Source organism: Salvelinus fontinalis, unplaced genomic scaffold, assembly GCF_029448725.1.
Source record: "Salvelinus fontinalis isolate EN_2023a unplaced genomic scaffold, ASM2944872v1 scaffold_0135, whole genome shotgun sequence".
Classification (NCBI taxonomy): domain Eukaryota; kingdom Metazoa; phylum Chordata; class Actinopteri; order Salmoniformes; family Salmonidae; genus Salvelinus; species Salvelinus fontinalis.
This window is the reverse complement of record NW_026600344.1, coordinates 227,153-248,514: the sequence shown is the minus strand read 5'-3', so window position 1 is coordinate 248,514 and position 21,362 is coordinate 227,153. Positions and strand designations below refer to the sequence as shown.

Sequence of the window (21,362 nt, the reverse complement as noted above, 5' to 3'; positions counted from 1 at the left end):
GGGACAGTATATCAGGAGAGAGATGGACTGATAACCCAGCTGGCTGTATGGACGGGGACAGTATATCAGGAGAGAGATGGACTGAGAACCCAACTGGCTGTATGGATGGGGACAGCATATCAGGAGAGCGATGGACTGAGAACCCAGCTGGCTGTATGGATGGGAACAGTATATCCCGAGACAACCATGAATCCCTGAAACAGAGGATATTACAGTCCTTGATATCTCTCTGGAAGGAGATCCTCGCCCTGAGCTCGTCTACTTTATTGTCCAGAAACTGAACATTAGCGAGTAATATACTCAGAAGCGGTGGAATGTGTGCCCGCCTCCTGAGTAGGACTAGAAGTTCACTCTGAATACCTCTTCTCCGCCAATGTGATCTTAGAGCAGCCTCTGGGATAAGTTAAATTTCCCTGGGAGGTAAGAACAAAGGATCCAATTCGGGAAAGTTGTATTCCTGGTTGTACCTAATAACACAAAAAAACAATCTGGGCTAATAATGTAAGAAATAACAAAACACTGCCAAGTTGCGTAGGAGCTAGCAAACGAGCTGTCATGTCTGTCGGCGCCATCTTGCTTACCTTGAAGTTTCTAGACAACTTTGCAGTATTTTGTCATTTTTTTTGTTCTCATTTCTTATATTATTTGCTCAGAACATTTCTTGAATTATTACCTGCAACCAAAAATGACTTTTGTATATTAGAATGGAGCCACTCACCAGCATTTCCACCAGACATTTGACTTCCCTGAATTGGATCCTTTGTTTGTATCACACCCTGATCTGTTTCACCTGTCTTTGTGTTTGTCTCCACCCATCTCCAGGTGTCTCCCATCTTCCCCGGTGTATTTATACCTGTGTTCTCTATTTGTCTGTAGCCAGTTCAAGCCTACCAGCGTGTTTTCCCGTACTGTTTTTTGTTAGTTCCTGTTTTCTAGTTCTCCCTGATTACTGACCCCTGCCTGCCCTGACCTCTGCCTGCTGTTCTGTACCTCGACACTGCCCTGGATTACTGAGCCCTGCCTGCTGTTCTGTACCTCGACACTGCCCTGGATTACTGACCCCTGCCTGCTGTTCTGTACCTCGACACTGCCCTGGATTACTGAGCCCTGCCTGCTGTTCTGTACCTCGACACTGCCCTGGATTACTGACCCCTGCCTGCTGTTCTGTACCTCGCCACTGCCCTGGATTACTGACCCCTGCCTGCTGTTCTGTACCTCAACACTGCCCTGGATTACTGACCCCCTGCCTGCTGTTCTGTACCTCGACACTGCCCTGGATTACTGACCCCCTGCCTGCTGTTCTGTACCTCGACACTGCCCTGGATTACTGACCTCTGCCTGCTGTTCTGTACCTCGACACTGCCCTGGATTACTGACCCCTGCCTGCTGTTCTGTACCTCGACACTGCCCTGGATTACTGACCCCTGCCTGCCCTGAGCCTGACCCCTGCCTGCCCTGAGCCTGACCCCTGCCTGCTGTTGTGTACCTCGACACTGCCCTGGATTACTGACCCCTGCCTGCTGTTCTGTACCTCGACACTGCCCTGGATTACTGACCCCTGTCTGCTGTTCTGTACCTCAACACTGCCCTGGATTACTGACCCCTGCCTGCTGTTCTGTACCTCGACACTGCCCTGGATTACTGACCCCTGTCTGCTGTTCTGTACCTCAACACTGCCCTGGATTACTGACCCCTGCCTGCTGTTCTGTACCTCGACACTGCCCTGGATTACTGACCCCTGCCTGCTGTTCTGTACCTCAACACTGCCCTGGATTACTGACCTCTGCCTGCTGTTCTGTACCTCGACACTGCCCTGGATTACTGACCTCTGCCTGCTGTTCTGTACCTCGACACTGCCCTGGATTACTGACTTCTGTCTGCTGTTCTGTACCTCGACACTGCCCTGGATTACTGACCCCTGCCTGCTGTTCTGTACCTCGACACTGCCCTGGATTACTGACCCCTGCCTGCTGTTCTGTACCTCGACACTGCCCTGGATTACTGACCCCCTGCCTGCTGTTCTGTACCTCGACACTGCCCTGGATTACTGACCTCTGCCTGCTGTTCTGTACCTCGACACTGCCCTGGATTACTGACCCGTCTGCTGTTCTGTACCTCGACACTGCCCTGGATTACTGACCCCTGTCTGCTGTTCTGTACCTCGACACTGCCCTGGATTACTGACCTCTGCCTGCCTTTTACCAGTCATTTGCCGGCCCCCCTGAGTTGATCAGGCTGTTGATTGGTGGCCTGTGGAATGTTGTCCCACTCCTCTTCAATGGCTGTGTGAAGTTGCTGGATATTGGCGGGAACTGGAACACACTGTCGTACACGTCGATCCAGGGCATCCCAAACATGCTCAATGGGTGACATGTCTGGTGAGTATGCAGGTGATGGAGGTCATTGATCGGCTATGAAAAGCCAACTGACATTTACTCCTGATTATTATTTGACCATGCTGGTCATTTATGAACATTTGAACATCTTGGCCATGTTCTGTTATAATCTCCAACCGGCACAGCCAGAAGAGGACTGGCCACCCCTCATAGCCTGGTTCCTCTCTAGGTTTCTTCCTAGGTTTTGGCCTTTCTAGGGAGTTTTTCCTAGCCACTGTGCTTCTACACCTGCATTGCTTGCTGTTTGGGGTTTTATGCTGGGTTTCTGTACAGCACTTCTAGATATTAGCTGATGTACGAAGGGCTATATAAAATAAACTTGATTTGATTTGATGGAATAACTGGGACATTTTTAGCTTCCAGGAATTGTGTCCAGATCCTTGTGACATGGGGCCGTGTATTATCATGCTGAAACATGAGGTGATGAATGGCACCACAATGGACCTCAGGATCTCGCCACGGTCTCTCTGTGCATTCAAATTGCCATCGATAAAATGAAAATTGTGTTCGTTGTCTGTAGCTTATGTCTGCCAACATCATAACTTGTCTGTCTGTCTCTCTCTCTGTCTCTCTCTGTCTCTCTCTGTCTCTCTCTGTCTCTCTCTGTCTCTCTCTGTCTCTCTCTGTCTCTCTCTGTCTCTCTCTGTCTCTCGCTCTCTCTCTCTCTCAGCTACATGTCTGTGGTGAATGGGGGACCAGTGGAATTCTTGGTAAATGATTAAACTAGATAAGTTAGAATGGGTCACCATAATGACCCTTGGAATCACAGGCATTTTCACACACACACAGTATCAGAAGGAGTTCTGGGCCAGTTCTGGTCCAGGATCAGTGTGTCAGTAGAGGTTCTGGTCCAGTTCTGGTCCAGGATCAGTGTGTCAGTAGAGGTTCTGGTCCAGTTCTGGTCCAGGATCAGTGTGTCAGTAGGAGTTCTGGTCCAGGATCAGTGTGTCAGTAGGGGTTCTGGTCCAGTACTGGTCCAGGATCAGTGTGTCAGTAGAGGTTCTGGTCCAGTTCTGGTCCAGGATCAGTGTGTCAGTAGAGGTTCTGGTCCAGTTCTGGTCCAGGATCAGTGTGTCAGTAGGAGTTCTGGTCCAGGATCAGTGTGTCAGTAGGAGTTCTGGTCCAGTATTGGTCCAGGATCAGTGTGTCAGTAGGGGTTTCAGTCCAGTTCTGGTCCAGGATCAGTGTGTCAGTAGGGGTTCTGGTCCAGTTCTGGTCCAGGATCAGTGTGTCAGTAGGAGTTCTGGTCCAGTTCTGGTCCAGGATCAGTATGTCAGTAGGGGTTCTGGTCCAGTTCTGGTCCAGGATCAGTGTGTCAGTAGGGGTTCTGGTCCAGGATCAGCTCCCCTCTGTCCATGTAATGTTAGTCATTGTGATATTAAAGGCCCAACTGATCCTGCATCAGTTCTTGTACTCTGAGATGTATGAAAACAGGAACCAGGTTGCTAGACTGAACACTATTACTACTGACGATCTTTATGTGTACATTTAATAAGGGGACAGTTTCATAGCAATCTGTTTCAGGCTTTTACCAGTCTGTTACTGGCTTTAACCAGTCTGTTTCAGTCTGTTTCTGGCTTTTACCAGTCTGTTTCTGGCTTTTACCAGTCTGTTTCTGGCTTTTACCAGTCTGTTTCAGTCTTTTACCAGTCTGTTTCAGTCTTTTACCAGTCTGTTTCAGGCTTTAACCAGTCTGTTTCAGGCTTTTACCAGTCTGTTTCAGGCTTTAACCAGTCTGTTTCAGGCTTTTACCAGTCTGTTTCAGGCTTTTACCAGTCTGTTTCAGGCTTTTACCAGTCTGTTTCAGGCATTAACCAGTCTGTTTCAGGCTTTTACCAGTCTGTTTCAGGCTTTTACCAGTCTGTTTCAGGCTTTTACCAGTCTGTTTCAGGCTTTTACCAAACTGTTTCTGGCTTTTACCAGTCTGTTTCAGGCTTTTACCAGTCTGTTTCAGGCTTTTACCAGTCTGTTTCAGGCTTTTACCAGTCTGTTTCTGGCTTTTACCAGTCTGTTTCTGGCTTTTACCAGTCTGTTTCTGGCTTTTACCAGTCTGTTTCAGGCTTTTACCAGTCTGTTTCAGGCTTTTACCAGTCTGTTTCTGGCTTTTACCAGTCTGTTTCTGGCTTTTACCAGTCTGTTTCTGGCTTTTACCAGTCTGTTTCTGGCTTTTACCAGTCTGTTTCTGGCTTTTACCAGTCTGTTTCTGGCTTTTACCAGTCTGTTTCTGGCTTTTACCAGTCTGTTTCAGGCTTTTACCAGTCTGTTTCTGGCTTTTACCAGTCTGTTTCTGGCTTTTACCAGTCTGTTTCTGGCTTTTACCAGTCTGTTTCAGTCTGTTTCAGGCTTTAACGTATATATAATTCAACTTGTTAACCCTGGAGATAGTAGGTAAGGTGTTGGGGCCATTGTAGTATATAATTCAACTTGTCAACACTGGAGATAGTAGGTAAGGTGTTGGGGCCATTGTAGTATATAATTCAACTTGTTACCACTGGAGATAGTAGGTAAGGTGTTGGGGCCATTGTAGAATATAATTCAACTTGTCAACACTGGAGATAGTAGGTAAGGTGTTGGGGCCATTGTAGTATATAATTCAACTTGTTAACACTGGAGATAGTAGGTGTTGGGGCCATTGTAGAATATAATTCAACTTGTCAACACTGGAGATAGTAGGTAAGGTGTTGGGGCCATTGTAGTATATAATTCAACTTGTCAACACTGGAGATAGTAGGTAAGGTGTTGGGGCCATTGTAGTATATAATTCAACTTGTTACCACTGGAGATAGTAGGTAAGGTGTTGGGGCCATTGTAGAATATAATTCAACTTGTCAACACTGGAGATAGTAGGTAAGGTGTTGGGGCCATTTTAGTATATAATTCAACTTGTTACCACTGGAGATAGTAGGTAAGGTGTTGGGGCCATTGTAGTATATAATTCAACTTGTTACCACTGGAGATAGTAGGTAAGGTGTTGGGGCCATTGTAGTATATAATTCAACTTGTTACCACTGGAGATAGTAGGTAAGGTGTTGGGGCCATTGTAGTATATAATTCAACTTGTCACCACTGGAGATAGTAGGTAAGGTGTTGGGGCCATTGTAGTATATAATTCAACTTGTCAACACTGGAGATAGTAGGTAAGGTGTTGGGGCCATTGTAGTATATAATTTAACTTGTCAACACTGGAGATAGTAGGTAAGGTGTTGGGGCCATTGTAGTATATAATTCAACTTGTTACCACTGGAGATAGTAGGTAAGGTGTTGGGGCCATTGTAGTATATAATTCAACTTGTCAACACTGGAGATAGTAGGTAAGGTGTTGGGGCCATTGTAGTATATAATTCAACTTGTCAACACTGGAGATAGTAGGTAAGGTGTTGGGGCCATTGTAGTATATAATTCAACTTGTTACCACTGGAGATAGTAAGGTGTTGGGGCCATTGTAGTATATAATTCAACTTGTCAACACTGGAGATAGTAGGTAAGGTGTTGGGGCCATTGTAGTATATAATTCAACTTGTCAACACTGGAGATAGTAGGTAAGGTGTTGGGGCCATTGTAGTATATAATTCAACTTGTTACCACTGGAGATAGTAAGGTGTTGGGGCCATTGTAGTATATAATTCAACTTGTTACCACTGGAGATAGTAGGTAAGGTGTTGGGGCCATTGTAGTATATAATTCAACTTGTCAACACTGGAGATAGTAGGTAAGGTGTTGGGGCCATTGTAGTATATAATTCAACTTGTCAACACTGGAGATAGTAGGTAAGGTGTTGGGGCCATTGTAGTATATAATTCAACTTGTTAACACTGGAGATAGTAGGTAAGGTGTTGGGGCCATTGTAGTATATAATTCAACTTGTCAACACTGGAGATAGTAAGGTGTTGGGGCCATTGTAGTATATAATTCAACTTGTCAACACTGGAGATAGTAGGTAAGGTGTTGGGGCCATTGTAGTATATAATTCAACTTGTTACCACTGGAGATAGTAGGTAAGGTGTTGGGGCCATTGTAGTATATAATTCAACTTGTTACCACTGGAGATAGTAGGTAAGGTGTTGGGGCCATTGTAGTATATAATTCAACTTGTCAACACTGGAGATAGTAAGGTGTTGGGGCCATTGTAGTATATAATTCAACTTGTCAACACTGGAGATAGTAGGTAAGGTGTTGGGGCCATTTTAGTGCCCACAGTAGCAGTGGTAGTTTATCATTCAGACATTCTACCTCATCCACCCGACAGATGGTGCCACCCCTGGCAGCCATTTTGTGTCCTCCCCCTCCTAGATGCAGTGGGAGTGAAAGGATGAGTTCCTGCCCAACTAGATGCCCAGGTGTTGATTTGCATCAACCAATGGTTGTGTGCCAAGTCATTTATGCCTATCCAGGCGATGTAAGATTTAGCATGCGTCTGCAATATAGTCGGGGAGGAACTCGACCAATGTGAATTAGCAGCCATGTTGTGTCCCTCCCCCTCCCAGTCGCAGTGGAAGGGAAGGTGAATTAGCAGCCATGTTGTGTCCTCCCCCTCCCAGTGGCAGGGAATGTGAATTAGCAGCCATGTTGTGTCCCTCCCCCTCCCAGTTGCAGTGGAAGGGAATGTGAATTAGTTGCCATGTTGTGTCCCTCCCCCTCCCAGTCGCAGTGGAAGGGAATGTGAATTAGCAGCCATATTGTGTCCCTCCCCCTCCCAGTTGCAGTGGAAGGGAATGTGAATTAGCAGCCATGTTGTGTCCCTCCCCCTCCCAGTCGCAGTGGAAGGGAATGTGAATTAGCAGCCATGTTGTGTCCCCCCCCCCCTCCCAGTGGAAGGGAATGTGAATTAGCAGCCATGTTGTGTCCCTCCCCCTCCCCTCCCAGTGGAAGGGAATGTGAATTAGCAGCCATGTTTTGTCCCACCCCCTCCCAGTTGCAGTGGAAGGGAATGTGAATTAGCAGCCATGTTGTGTCCCTCCCCCTCCCAGTTGCAGTGGAAGGGAATGTGAATTAGCAGCCATGTTGTGTCCCTCCCCCTCCCAGTGGAAGGGAATGTGAATTAGCAGCCATGTTGTGTCCCTCCCCCTCCCAGTCGCAGTGGAAGGGAATGTGAATTAGCAGCCATGTTGTGTCCTCCCCCTCCCAGTTGCAGTGGAAGGGAATGTGAATTAGCAGCCATGTTGTGTCCCTCCCCCTCCCAGTGGCAGTGGAAGGGAATGTGAATTAGCAGCCATGTTGTGTCCCTCCCCCTCCCCCTCCCAGTGGAAGGGAATGTGAATTAGCAGCCATGTTGTGTCCCTCCCCCTCCCCCTCCCAGTGGAAGGGAATGTGAATTAGCAGCCATGTTGTGTCCCTCCCCCTCCCCCTCCCAGTGGAAGGGAATGTGAATTAGCAGCCATGTTGTGTCCCTCCCCCTCCCCCTCCCAGTGGAAGGGAATGTGAATTAGCAGCCATGTTGTGTCCCTCCCCCTCCCCCTCCCAGTGGAAGGGAATGTGAATTAGCAGCCATGTTGTGTCCCTCCCCCTCCCCCTCCCAGTGGAAGGGAATGTGAATTAGCAGCCATGTTGTGTCCCTCCCCCTCCCAGTCGCAGTGGAAGGGAATGTGAATTAGCAGCCATATTGTGTCCTCCCCCTCCCAGTGGAAGGGAATGTGAATTAGCAGCCATGTTGTGTCCCTCCCCCTCCCAGTGGAAGGGAATGTGAATTAGCAGCCATGTTGTGTCCCTCCCCCTCCCAGTCGCAGTGGAAGGGAATGTGAATTAGCAGCCATGTTGTGTCCCTCCCCCTCCCAGTTGCAGTGGAAGGGAATGTGAATTAGCAGCCATGTGTCCCTCCCCCTCCCAGTGGCAGTGGAAGGGAATGTGAATTAGCAGCCATGTTGTGTCCCTCCCCCTCCCAGTTGCAGTGGAAGGGAATGTGAATTAGCAGCCATGTTGTGTCCCTCCCCCTCCCAGTTGCAGTGGAAGGGAATGTGAATTAGCAGCCATGTTGTGTCCCTCCCCCTCCCAGTCGCAGTGGAAGGGGATGTGAATTAGCAGCCATGTTGTGTCCCTCCCCCTCCCCCTCCCAGTGGAAGGGAATGTGAATTAGCAGCCATGTTGTGTCCCTCCCCCTCCCAGTGGAAGGGAATGTGAATTAGCAGCCATGTTGTGTCCCTCCCCCTCCCAGTGGAAGGGAATGTGAATTAGCAGCCATGTTGTGTCCCTCCCCCTCCCCCTCCCAGTGGAAGGGAATGTGAATTAGCAGCCATGTTGTGTCCCCCCCCCTCCCAGTGGAAGGGAATGTGAATTAGCAGCCATGTTGTGTCCCCCCCCCTCCCAGTGGAAGGGAATGTGAATTAGCAGCCATGTTGTGTCCCTCCCCCTCCCAGTGGAAGGGAATGTGAATTAGCAGCCATGTTGTGTCCCTCCCCCTCCCCCTCCCAGTGGAAGGGAATGTGAATTAGCAGCCATGTTGTGTCCCTCCCCCTCCCAGTGGAAGGGAATGTGAATTAGCAGCCATGTTGTGTCCCTCCCCCTCCCAGTCCCAGTGGAAGGGAATGTGAATTAGCAGCCATGTTGTGTCCCTCCCCCTCCCAGTTGTAGTGGAAGGGAATGTGAATTAGCAGCCATGTTGTGTCCCTCCCCCTCCCAGTCCCAGTGGAAGGGAATGTGAATTAGCAGCCATGTTGTGTCCCTCCCCCTCCCAGTCCCAGTGGAAGGGAATGTGAATTAGCAGCCATGTTGTGTCCCTCCCCCTCCCAGTCCCAGTGGAAGGGAATGTGAATTAGCAGCCATGTTGTGTCCCTCCCCCTCCCAGTCCCAGTGGAAGGGAATGTGAATTAGCAGCCATGTTGTGTCCCTCCCCCTCCCAGTCCCAGTGGAAGGGAATGTGAATGAATTAAAGCGGCAGTACCTCCAGACCACGCGTTGGGGCAGCCTGCCCAGGGCTCCAGCCAGTTTGTGAGTGATATCCTCTGAGAGGTATTTGACGCCGGCGCCAAACGATACCACCACGAAACCGTGCTCCGCCGTGTCATTTACCCACGACTCAAAGTCCTGCAGAACACACACAGACAAACACACACACACACACACACACACACACACACACACACACACACAGAGAGAGAGAGAGGAGACAGTTCAAATCTAGACAAAGGACTATCTGTTGTCCAACACACAACAACACACAGAGACACACACACACACACAGAGAGACACACACACACACAGAGCACACACACAGAGACACACAAACAGAGAGAGAGAGGAGACAGTTGAAATCTAAAGGACTATCTGTTGACTATCTGAAATCTAAAGGACTATCCAACACAGAACAACACACAGAGACACACACACACCTAACACCCCGTGACTACTGTCTCCACGACTACTGTATCCCCGGACGCTGTTTACATCATCATCAAACTTTATTGATATCAAACAGAGAACTAAACCAGGCCAGCACAACGGTCACATGATCACACACACACACACACACACACACACACACACACACACACACACACACACACACACACACACACACACACACACACACACAGTCACCAACTAAATAGGTCATCTTCCTGAAGAACTAAAGCCAACTGATGTATCATAGTAAACAGAGCTGTTTGTGCTTTGGTTCAGGCTTACTCATTTGTCATTGTCACAGTGTGTCTCAAATGGCCCTCTATTCTCTATGTAGTGTGATATGGAACAGGGTTCCAATGGGGCCTATCGGCCTTTAGGCAGGAAGAGGTTCCGTCTAGCTAACACAAAAAACAGGTTCCTGTTATTGTTGACGGTAAAAACATTTTTTTTTTAAAGTAGGCTAGGCATATCAGACATAGACCTGCTATCAGCCTCCAAGACAACTGAGCTAGCTACATGTTGGGTCAAAGTCAGAAGAAGCCTATGCAGGTTAGCATGATGGCTAACTGTGTCTCATTAGGTATCCTGTTATCAAAGCTCTTTAGCCGTTAGCAATGTTAGCATGATGGTTAACTGTGTCTCATTAAGTATCCTGTTATCAAAGCTCTTTAGCCGTTAGCAATGTTAGCATGATGGTTAACTGTTTCTCATTACGTATCCTGTTATCAAAGCTCTTTAGCCGTTAGCAATGTTAGCATGATGGTTAACTGTGTCTCATTACGTATCCTGTTATCAAAGCTCTTTAGCCGTTAGCAATTTTAGCATGATGGTTAACTGTGTCTCATTACGTATCCTGTTATCAAAGCTCTTTAGCCGTTAGCATGATGGCTAACTGTGTCTCATTAGGTATCCTGTTATCAAAGCTCTTTAGCCGTTTGCAATGTTAGCATGATGGTTAACTGTGTCTCATTACGTATCCTGTTATCAAAGTTCTTTAGCCGTTAGCAATGTTAGCATGATGGTTAACTGTGTCTCATTACGTATCCTGTTATCAAAGCTCTTTAGCCGTTAGCAATGTTAGCATGATGGTTAACTGTTTCTCATTACGTATCCTGTTATCAAAGCTCTTTAGCCGTTAGCAATGTTAGCATGATGGTTAACTGTGTCTCATTAGGTATCCTGTTATCAAAGCTCTTTAGCCGTTAGCAATGTTAGCATGATGGTTAACTGTGTCTCATTACGTATCCTGTTATCAAAGCTCTTTAGCCGTTAGCATGATGGTTAACTGTGTCTCATTAGGTATCCTGTTATCAAAGCTCTTTAGCCGTTAGCAATGTTAGCATGATGGTTAACTGTTTCTCATTACGTATCCTGTTATCAAAGCTCTTTAGCCGTTAGCAATGTTAGCATGATGGTTAACTGTGTCTCATTACGTATCCTGTTATCAAAGCTCTTTAGCCGTTAGCAATGTTAGCATGATGGTTAACTGTTTCTAATTACGTATCCTGTTATCAAAGCTCTTTAGCCGTTAGCAATGTTAGCATGATGGTTAACTGTGTCTCATTACGTATCCTGTTATCAAAGCTCTTTAGCCGTTAGCAATGTTAGCATGATGGTTAACTGTGTCTCATTAGGAATCTTGTTATCAAAGCTCTTTAGCCGTTAGCATGATGGCTAACTGTGTCTCATTACGTATCCTGTTATCAAAGCTCTTTAGCCGTTAGCAATGTTAGCATGATGGCTAACTGTGTCTCATTACGTATCCTGTTATCAAAGCTCTTTAGCCGTTAGCAATGTTAGCATGATGGTTAACTGTGTCTCATTACGTATCCTGTTATCAAAGCTCTTTAGCCGTTAGCATGATGGTTAACTGTGTCTCATTACGTATCCTGTTATCAAAGCTATTTAGCCATTAGCAATGTTAGCATGATGGTTAACTGTTTCTCATTACGTATCCTGTTATCAAAGCTCTTTAGCCGTTAGCAATGTTAGCATGATGGTTAACTGTGTCTCATTAGGTATCCTGTTATCAAAGCTCTTTAGCCATTAGCAATGTTAGCATGATGGTTAACTGTGTCTCATTACGTATCCTGTTATCAAAGCTCTTTAGCCGTTAGCATGATGGTTAACTGTGTCTCATTACGTATCCTGTTATCAAAGCTCTTTAGCCGTTAGCATGATGGTTAACTGTGTCTCATTACGTATCCTGTTATCAAAGCTCTTTAGCCGTTAGCATGATGGTTAACTGTGTCTCATTAGGTATCCTGTTATCAAAGCTATTTAGCCATTAGCAATGTTAGCACAATGGTTAACTGTTTCTCATTACGTATCCTGTTATCAAAGCTCTTTAGCCGTTAGCAATGTTAGCATGATGGTTAACTGTGTCTCATTACGTATCCTGTTATCAAAGCTCTTTAGCCGTTAGCAATGTTAGCATGATGGTTAACTGTTTCTCATTACGTATCCTGTTATCAAAGCTCTTTAGCCGTTAGCAATGTTAGCATGATGGTTAACTGTGTCTCATTACGTATCCTGTTATCAAAGCTCTTTAGCCGTTAGCAATGCTAGCATGATGGTTAACTGTGTCTCATTACGTATCCTGTTATCAAAGCTCTTTAGCCGTTAGCAATGTTAGCATGATGGTTAACTGTGTCTCATTACGTATCCTGTTATCAAAGCTCTTTAGCTGTTAGCATGATGGTTAACTGTGTCTCATTACGTATCCTGTTATCAAAGCTCTTTAGCCATTAGCAATGTTAGCATGATGGTTAACTGTTTCTCATTACGTATCCTGTTATCAAAGCTCTTTAGCCGTTAGCAATGTTAGCATGATGGTTAACTGTGTCTCATTACATATCCTGTTATCAAACCTCTTTAGCCGTTAGCAATGTTAGCATGATGGTTAACTGTGTCTCATTACGTATCCTGTTATCAAAGCTCTTTAGCTGTTAGCATGATGGTTAACTGTGTCTCATTACGTATCCTGTTATCAAAGCTCTTTAGCCGTTAGCAATGTTAGCATGATGGTTAACTGTTTCTCATTACGTATCTTGTTATCAAAGTGCTTTAGCCGTTAGCAATGTTAGCATGATGGTTAACTGTGTCCCATTACATATCCTGTTATCAAACCTCTTTAGCCGTTAGCAATGTTAGCATGATGGTTAACTGTGTCTCATTACGTATCCTGTTATCAAACCTCTTTAGCCGTGAGCAATGTTAGCATGATGGTTAACTGTGTCTCATTACATATCCAGTTAATAAAGCTCCTTAGCCGTTAGCAATGTTAGCATGATTGTTAACTGTGTCTCATTACATATCCAGTTAATAAAGCTCTTTAGCTGTTAGCAATGTTAGCATGATGGTTAACTGTGTTTAGCATGCTGTAGCCAGTTAGCTAGCCTGGTAATAGGGAACTATAGTGCCCTGTGTTGGTTAATAATGCATTGCATATGTCACATTAAGACAAATTGTGCCAAAACACTGAGCCCGGTCTGAAAAGGCCTCATTTGGGTGACTGGGAGGGAGGGAATGATGTGAAGATAGGGGGAGAGAGGGATGAGAGGGGAGCAGAGATGGTCTCTAGGCAGATTGTTTGTGTGTGTGTATGTGTATGTGTATGTATGTGTGTGTGTGTGTGTGTGTGTGTGTGTGTGTGTGTGTGTGTGTGTGTGTGTGTGTGTGTGTGTGTGTGTGTGTGTGTGTGTGTGTGTTAGCTCTGGGGATGGCACGGGCTATTAACCTAGGACACACTGGTCCCAGTGTCTCTACAACACAGACCCTGTACGTGTGTTTGTATCACAGGCCCAGAGAGAGAGAGAGAGAAAGAAGGGGAGAGACAGAGAGAGAGAAAGAGAGGGAGAGAAAGAAAGAGAGAGAGAGAGAGGGAGAGAGCGAGAGAAAGAAAGAAGGGGAGAGCGAGAGAGAGAGAGAGAGAAAGAGGGGGAGAGCGAGAAAGAGAGGGAGAGAAAGAAAGAGAGAGAGAGAGAGGGAGAGAGCGAGAGAAAGAAAGAAGGGGAGAGCGAGATAGAAAGATGGGGGCGGAGAGATTAGTGTGTTTACAATGGTCCTCTTTTCCACCCTGACCCTCGACCCCACCGCCAGAACAATGCCTTCTTATTGGCTAAAGCCACATTCCACAACCCTCCACACTGGATGCCGGCGGCCCGCGCTCTCTCGTCTCCGTACGTCAGACCTGACCCCAACCCCGCGAGCTGACCCCAACCCCGCGAGATGACCGCTGAACCATTTGCCCACCCCGCTCGGCATGGCAAGGGCCAACTCAGCCAGATCGATAAAAGAGAGCTTTCTAGTGGGTGTGAGACTTTTTACCTTTATTTAACTAGGCAAGTCAGTGTAGAACAAATTCTTATTTACATTGACGGCCTACCGGGGAACAGTGGGTTAACTGCCTTGTTCAGGCAGCAGACTCAGCAGAGTTTTTACCTTGTCAGCTCATTTCATCTAGCAACCTTTCGGTTACTGGCCCAACACTCTAACCACTAGGCCATCTGCCGCAACAAACAGGGAGAGAGAGAGGTAGAGAGAGAGGGGGTGGAGAAAGGTAGAGAGAGAGCGAGCGAGAGAGAGAGAGAGAGAGATGCTCAGAAGGCTCTGCTCACACTTACTGGTCCGAGGCCAAACCACACGACAAACAACATTGAACACTTTATGGAACACAAAGCCTTCACCATCTCATCCTGGAATATCCAAGGCCTGAGGTCATCTGCTTTTGGCCTAAAGAACAGGAACCCGGACTTCACCAAAGAAATCGGAAATACAGACATTGTCATCCTGCAAGAAACATTGTATAGAGGAGACAGACCCACTGGTTGCCCTCTTAAAGGTTACAGAGAGCTGGTAGTCCCATCCACCACACTACCAGGTGTGAAACAGGGAAGGGACTCAGGAGGTATGCTAATTTGGTATAGAGCAGATCTAACTCACTTTATTCAATTAATCAAAACAGGAACATTTTACATCTGGCTAGAAATTCAAAAGTTAATTATCTCAACAGAGAAAAATGTCCTCCTGTGTGCTACCTATATCCCCCCACTAGAATCCCCATACTTTAATGAAGACAGCTTCTCCATCCTGGAGGGGGAAATCAATCATTTCCAGGCCCAGGGACATGTACTAGTCTGTGACGACCTAAATGCCAGAACTGGACAAGAACCTGACACCCTCAGCACACAGTGGGACAAACACCTGAAGGGAGCTGACAGCATTCCCTCCCCCATATGCCCCCCTAGGCACAACTATGACAACATAACCAACAGAAAGGGGTCACAACTCCTGCAGCTCTGACACACGCTAGGTCTGTACAAGGGGACTCCTACGGTAGGTACACCTATAGCTCATCTCTTGGCAATAGTAGTGTGGACTACTTTATCACTGACCTCAACCCAGAGCCTCTTAGAGTGTTCACAGTCAGTCCACTGACACCCCTATCAGACCACAGCAAAATCAAAGTCTACTTGAACAGAGCAATACTCAATCATGAGGCATCAAAACCAAAGGAACTGAGTAATATTAAGAAATGCTATAGATGGAAGGAAAGTAGTGTGGAAACCTACCAAAAAAACCATTAGGCAACAATAAATTCAATCCCTTTTAGACAACTTCCTGGACCAAAAAAAAATCCAAGATGGCAGCGCAAGTAGGAAGTGTATTTCTGTCTTTGTCTTATCCCGTGTCTTATCCCGTGTCTTATCCCGTGTCTTATCCCGTGTCTTATCCCGTGTCTTATCCCGTGTCTTATCCCGTGTCTTATCCCGTGTCTTATCCCGTGTCTTATCCCGTGTCTTATCCCGTGTAAATAGCGGTATTTTTCGTATATATCTTAATCTCTCTCTCTATCTATGAACTAAATATACTTTCATGCAACCCGCCTCACCCAATGTGGTACGGATCTGCTATTTTTATTCCTTATAACTGGAGCTTCCATCAGGAGCTAGCCAGCTAACTAGCTACTAGTCTCTGTTAGCCACGGCTAGCGGTCATCGCCTTTTTTCCCCCCGGCATCAGCCAGCCTTAACTCGGACAATCACCTGCCAGTCTGCACAGCGCGATATCAACCCAGAGCATATCGGACTGCTTCTCTCTACCATTCTTGCCATTCCTGCCGCTCTGGATCATTACACCGGATCAGTGCAGCTAGCCAGCTGCAAACGAGTGGCTACTGTTAGCTAACGCCTCTGTCGCGAAGCAAGCACCAGCTAGCCTTGAGCTATTGGCCTGGAACCTTTATTGTTGACACGGAGCCCCGCTGATCCATCACGACTGGACTGCCGACGTGATCGCCCGATGTGGTCTCAACAGACTATTCTGTTACGATGTCACCGCAGAACCATCTACTAGCTCCGGCCCGCTAGCTTTTCTGAACGCCGTGTCCCCTGCTCGCCTAGCGTAGTAGTGACTACAGAACGGCACCCTGACTCACCTATTGCTGCTCTTCTGACTCTATGATCACTCAGCTACACAGCTGATGTCAGCTGGACTGTTTCAATAACACGGTACCTCAATTTGTTTACCTGTCGCCCCCAGTCATCGAACTCAGGTCCTGTATGTACCTAACTGACCCGCTCTGCGCATTCATCGCCATTTACCCGTTGCTGTCTTAGCTCTCCTGATCAACACCTGTGATTGCTTTATGCCTCTAATGTCAATATGCCTTGTCTACTGCTGTCTTGGCTAGTTTTTATTGCTTTATTTCACTGTAGAGCCCTCAGTCCCGCTCAAAATGCCTTAGATAGTTCTTTCGTCGCACCCCACACACATGCGGAGACCTCGCCTACGTTAATTGACGCCTCCGACACTCTACTCAGCAAATTGGATGCAGTCTATCACAGTGCCATGCGTTTCGTCACCAAAGCCCCATATACTACCCACAACTGCGACCTGTATGCTCTCGTTGGCTGGCCCTCGCTGCATATTCGTTGCCAAACCCATTGGCTGCAGGTCATCTATAAGTCTTTGCTAGGTAAAGCCCCGCCTTATCGCAGCTCCCTGGTCACCATAGCAGCCACCCACTCCTAACAGGCGCTCCAGCAGGTATATTTCACTGGTCACCCCCAAAGCCAATTCCTCCTTTGGCCGCCTTTCCTTCCAGTTCTCTGATGCCAATGACTGGAACGAACTGAAAAAAAATCACTGAAGCTCGAGACTCATATCTCCCTCACTAACTTTAAGCACCAGCTGTCAGAGCAGCTCACAGATCACTGTATTTGTACACAGCACATCTGTAAACAGCCCATCCAACTACCTCATCCCCCACACTGTTATTTATTTTATTTATTTTGTTCCTTTGCACCCCAGAATCTTTACTTGCACACTCATCTTCTGCACATCTTTCACTCCAGTGTTTAATTGCTATATTGTAATTATTTCACCACTATGACCTATTTATTGCCTTACCTCCCTTATCCTACCTCAATTGCACTCACTGTATATAGACTTTTCTACTGTATGTTTGTTTATTCCATGTGTAACTCTGTGTTGTTTGTATTGCACTGCTCTGCTTTATCTTGGCCAGGTCACAGTTGTAAATGAGAACTTGTTCTAAACAAGGACTGTGGAGGAGACTAACCATAGATATAACACTGGAGGAGACCAACCATAGATATAACACTGGAGGAGACCAACCATAGATATAACACTGGAGGAGGAGAGCAACCATAGATATAACACTCGAGGAGACCAACCATAGATATAACACTGGAGGAGGAGACCAACCATAGATATAACACTGAAGGAGACCAACCATAGATATAACACTGGAGGAGACCAACCATAGATATAACACTGGAGGAGACCAACCATAGATATAACACTGGAGGAGACCAACCATAGATATAACACTGGAGGAGGAGACCAACCATAGATATAACACTGGAGGAGGAGACCAACCATAGATATAACACTGGAGGAGGAGACAAACCATAGATATATTACTGGAGGAGGAGACCAACCATAGATATAACACTGGAGGAGGAGCCCAACCATAGATATAACACTGGAGGAGGAGACCAACCATAGATATAACACTGGAGGAGGAGACCAACCATAGATATAACACTGGAGGAGGAGACCAACCATAGATATAACACTGGAGGAGGAGACAAACCATAGATATATTACTGGAGGAGGAGACAAACCATATATATAACACTAGAGGAGGAGACAAACCATAGATATAACACTGGAGGAGGAGACCAACCATATATATAACACTGGAGGAGACCAACCATAGATATAACACTGGAGGAGGAGACCAACAATAGATTTAACACTGGAGGAGGAGACCAACAATAGATTTAACACTGGAGGAGGAGACCAACCATAGATATAACACTGGAGGAGGACACCAACCATAGATATAACACTGGAGGAGGACACCAACCATAGATATAACACTGGAGGAGGACACCAACCATAGATATAACACTGGAGGAGGAGACCAACCATAGATATAACACTGGAGGAGACTAACCATAGATATAACACTGGAGGAGGAGACCAACCATAGATATAACACTGGAGAAGGAGACCAACCATAGATATAACACTGGAGGAGGAGACAAACCATAGATATATTACTGGAGGAGGAGACCAACCATAGATATAACACTGGAGGAGGAGCCCAACCATAGATATAACACTGGAGGAGGAGACCAACCATAGATATAACACTGGAGGAGGAGACCAACCATAGATATAACACTGGAGGAGGAGACCAACCAAAGATATAACACTGGAGGAGGAGACAAACCATAGATATATTACTGGAGGAGGAGACAAACCATATATATAACACTAGAGGAGGAGACAAACCATAGATATAACACTGGAGGAGGAGACCAACCATATATATAACACTGGAGGAGACCAACCATAGATATAAAACTTGAGGAGGAGACCAACCATAGATATAACACTGGAGGAGGAGACCAACAATAGATTTAACACTGGAGGAGGAGACCAACCATAGATATAACACTGGAGGAGACCAACCATAGATATAACACTGGATGAGACCAACCATAGATATAACACTGGAGGAGGACACCAACCATAGATATAACACTGGAGGAGGAGACCAACCATAGATATAACACTGGAGGAGACTAACCATAGATATAACACTGGAGGAGGAGACCACCATAGATATAACACTGGAGTAGACCAACCATAGTTATAACACTGGAGGAGACCAACCATAGATATAACACTGGAGGAGGAGACCAACCAGATATAACACTGGAGGAGGAGACCAACCATAGATATAAAACTGGAGGAGGAGACCAACCAGAGATATAAAACTGGAGGAGGAGACCAACCATAGATATAACACTGGAGGAGGAGACCAACCATAGATTAAACACTGGAGGAGGAGACCAACCATAGATATAACACTGGAGGAGACCAACCATAGATATAACACTGGAGGAGGAGACCATAGATATAACACTGGAGGAGACTAACCACAGATATAACACTGGAGGAGGAGACCAACCATAGTTATAACACTGGAGGAGACGAACCATATATATAACACTGGAGGAGGAGACCAACCATAGATATAACACTGGAGGAGGAGACCAACCATAGATATAACACTGGAGGAGGAGACCAACCATAGATATAACACTGGAGGAGACCAACCATAGATATAACACTGGAGGAGACCAACCACAGATATAACACTGGAGGAGGAGACCAACCATAGATAGAACACTGGAGGAGGAGACTAACCAGAGATATAACACTGGAGGAGGAGACTAACCAGAGATATAACACTGGAGGAGACCAACCATAGATATAACACTGGAGGAGGAGACCAACCATAGATATAACACTGGAGGAGGAGACCAACCATAGATATAACACTGGAGGAGGAGACCAACCATAGATATAACACTGGAGGAGGAGACCAACCATAGATATAACACTGGAGGAGACCAACCATAGATATAACACTGGAGGAGACCAACCACAGATATAACACTGGAGGAGGAGACCAACCATAGATAGAACACTGGAGGAGACCAACCATAGATATAACACTGGAGGAGACCAACCATAGATATAACACTGGAGGAGACCAACCATAGTTATAACACTGGAGGAGGAGACCAACCATAGATATAACACTGGAGGAGGAGACCAACCATAGATATAACACTGGAGTAGACCAACCATAGTTATAACACTGGAGGAGACCAACCATAGATATAACACTGGAGGAGGAGACCAACCATAGATATAACACTGGAGGAGGAGACCAACCATAGATATAACACTGGAGGAGACCAACCATAGATATAACACTGGAGGAGGAGACCATAGATATAACACTGGAGGAGACCAACCACAGATATAACACTGGAGGAGGAGACCAACCGTAGATATAACACTGGAGGAGGAGACCAACCATAGATATAACACTGGAGTAGACCAACCATAGTTATAACACTGGAGGAGACCAACCATAGATATAACACTGGAGGAGGAGACCAACCATAGATATAACACTGGAGGAGGAGACCAACCATAGATATAACACTGGAGGAGACTAACGATAGATATAACACTGGAGGAGACTAACCATAGATATAACACTGGAGGAGGAGACCAACCATAGATATAACACTGGAGGAGGAGACCAACCATAGATATAACACTGGAGGAGACTAACGATAGATATAACACTGGAGGAGACTAACCATAGATATAACACTGGAGGAGGAGACCAACCATAGATATAACACTGGAGGAGGAGACCAACCATAGATATAACACTGGAGGAGGAGACCAACCATAGATATAACACTGGAGGAGACCAACCATAGACATAACACTGGAGGAGACCAACCATAGATATAACACTGGAGGAGGAGACCATAGATATAACACTGGAGGAGACCAACCACAGATATAACACTGGAGGAGGAGACCAATCATAGATATAACACTGGAGGAGGAGACCAACCATAGATATAACACTGGAGGAGGAGACCAACCATAGATATAACACTGGAGTAGACAAACCATAGATATAACACTGGAGGAGGAGACCAACCATAGATATAACACTGGAGGAGGAGACCAACCATATATATAACAATGGAGACCAACCATAGATATAACACTGGAGGAGGAGACCAACCATAGATATAACACTGGAGGAGACCAACCATAGATATAACACTGGAGGAGACCAACCATAGATATAACACTGGAGGAGACCAACCATAGATATAACACTGGAGGAGACCAACCATAGATATAACACTGGAGGAGACCAACCATAGATATAACACTGGAGGAGACCAACCATAGATATAACACTGGAGTAGACCAACCATAGTTATAACACTGGAGGAGACCAACCATAGATATAACACTGGAGGAGACCAACCATAGATATAACACTGGAGGAGACTAACACTGGAGGAGACCGACCATAGTTATAACACTGGAGGAGACGAACCATATATATAACACTGGAGGAGGAGACCAACCATAGATATAACACTGGAGTAGACCAACCATAGTTATAACACTGGAGGAGACGAACCATAGATATAACACTAGAGGAGGAGACCAACCATAGATATAACACTGGAGGAGGAG

The 21,362-nt window shown here is 46.0% G+C and overlaps 1 protein-coding gene across 1 annotated transcript in view; it reads right to left on the bottom strand.

Moving 5' to 3' along the window:
- The window catches only part of ugt8 (UDP glycosyltransferase 8), a 145,539-nt gene that overhangs the window by 22,301 nt on the left and 101,876 nt on the right, over window positions 1-21,362 (bottom strand). The window contains exon 4 of the mRNA XM_055912144.1: window positions 9,271-9,413. Within this exon, the coding sequence (XP_055768119.1) occupies window positions 9,271-9,413 (143 nt within the window). The remainder of the gene's footprint in view (window positions 1-9,270; window positions 9,414-21,362) is intronic.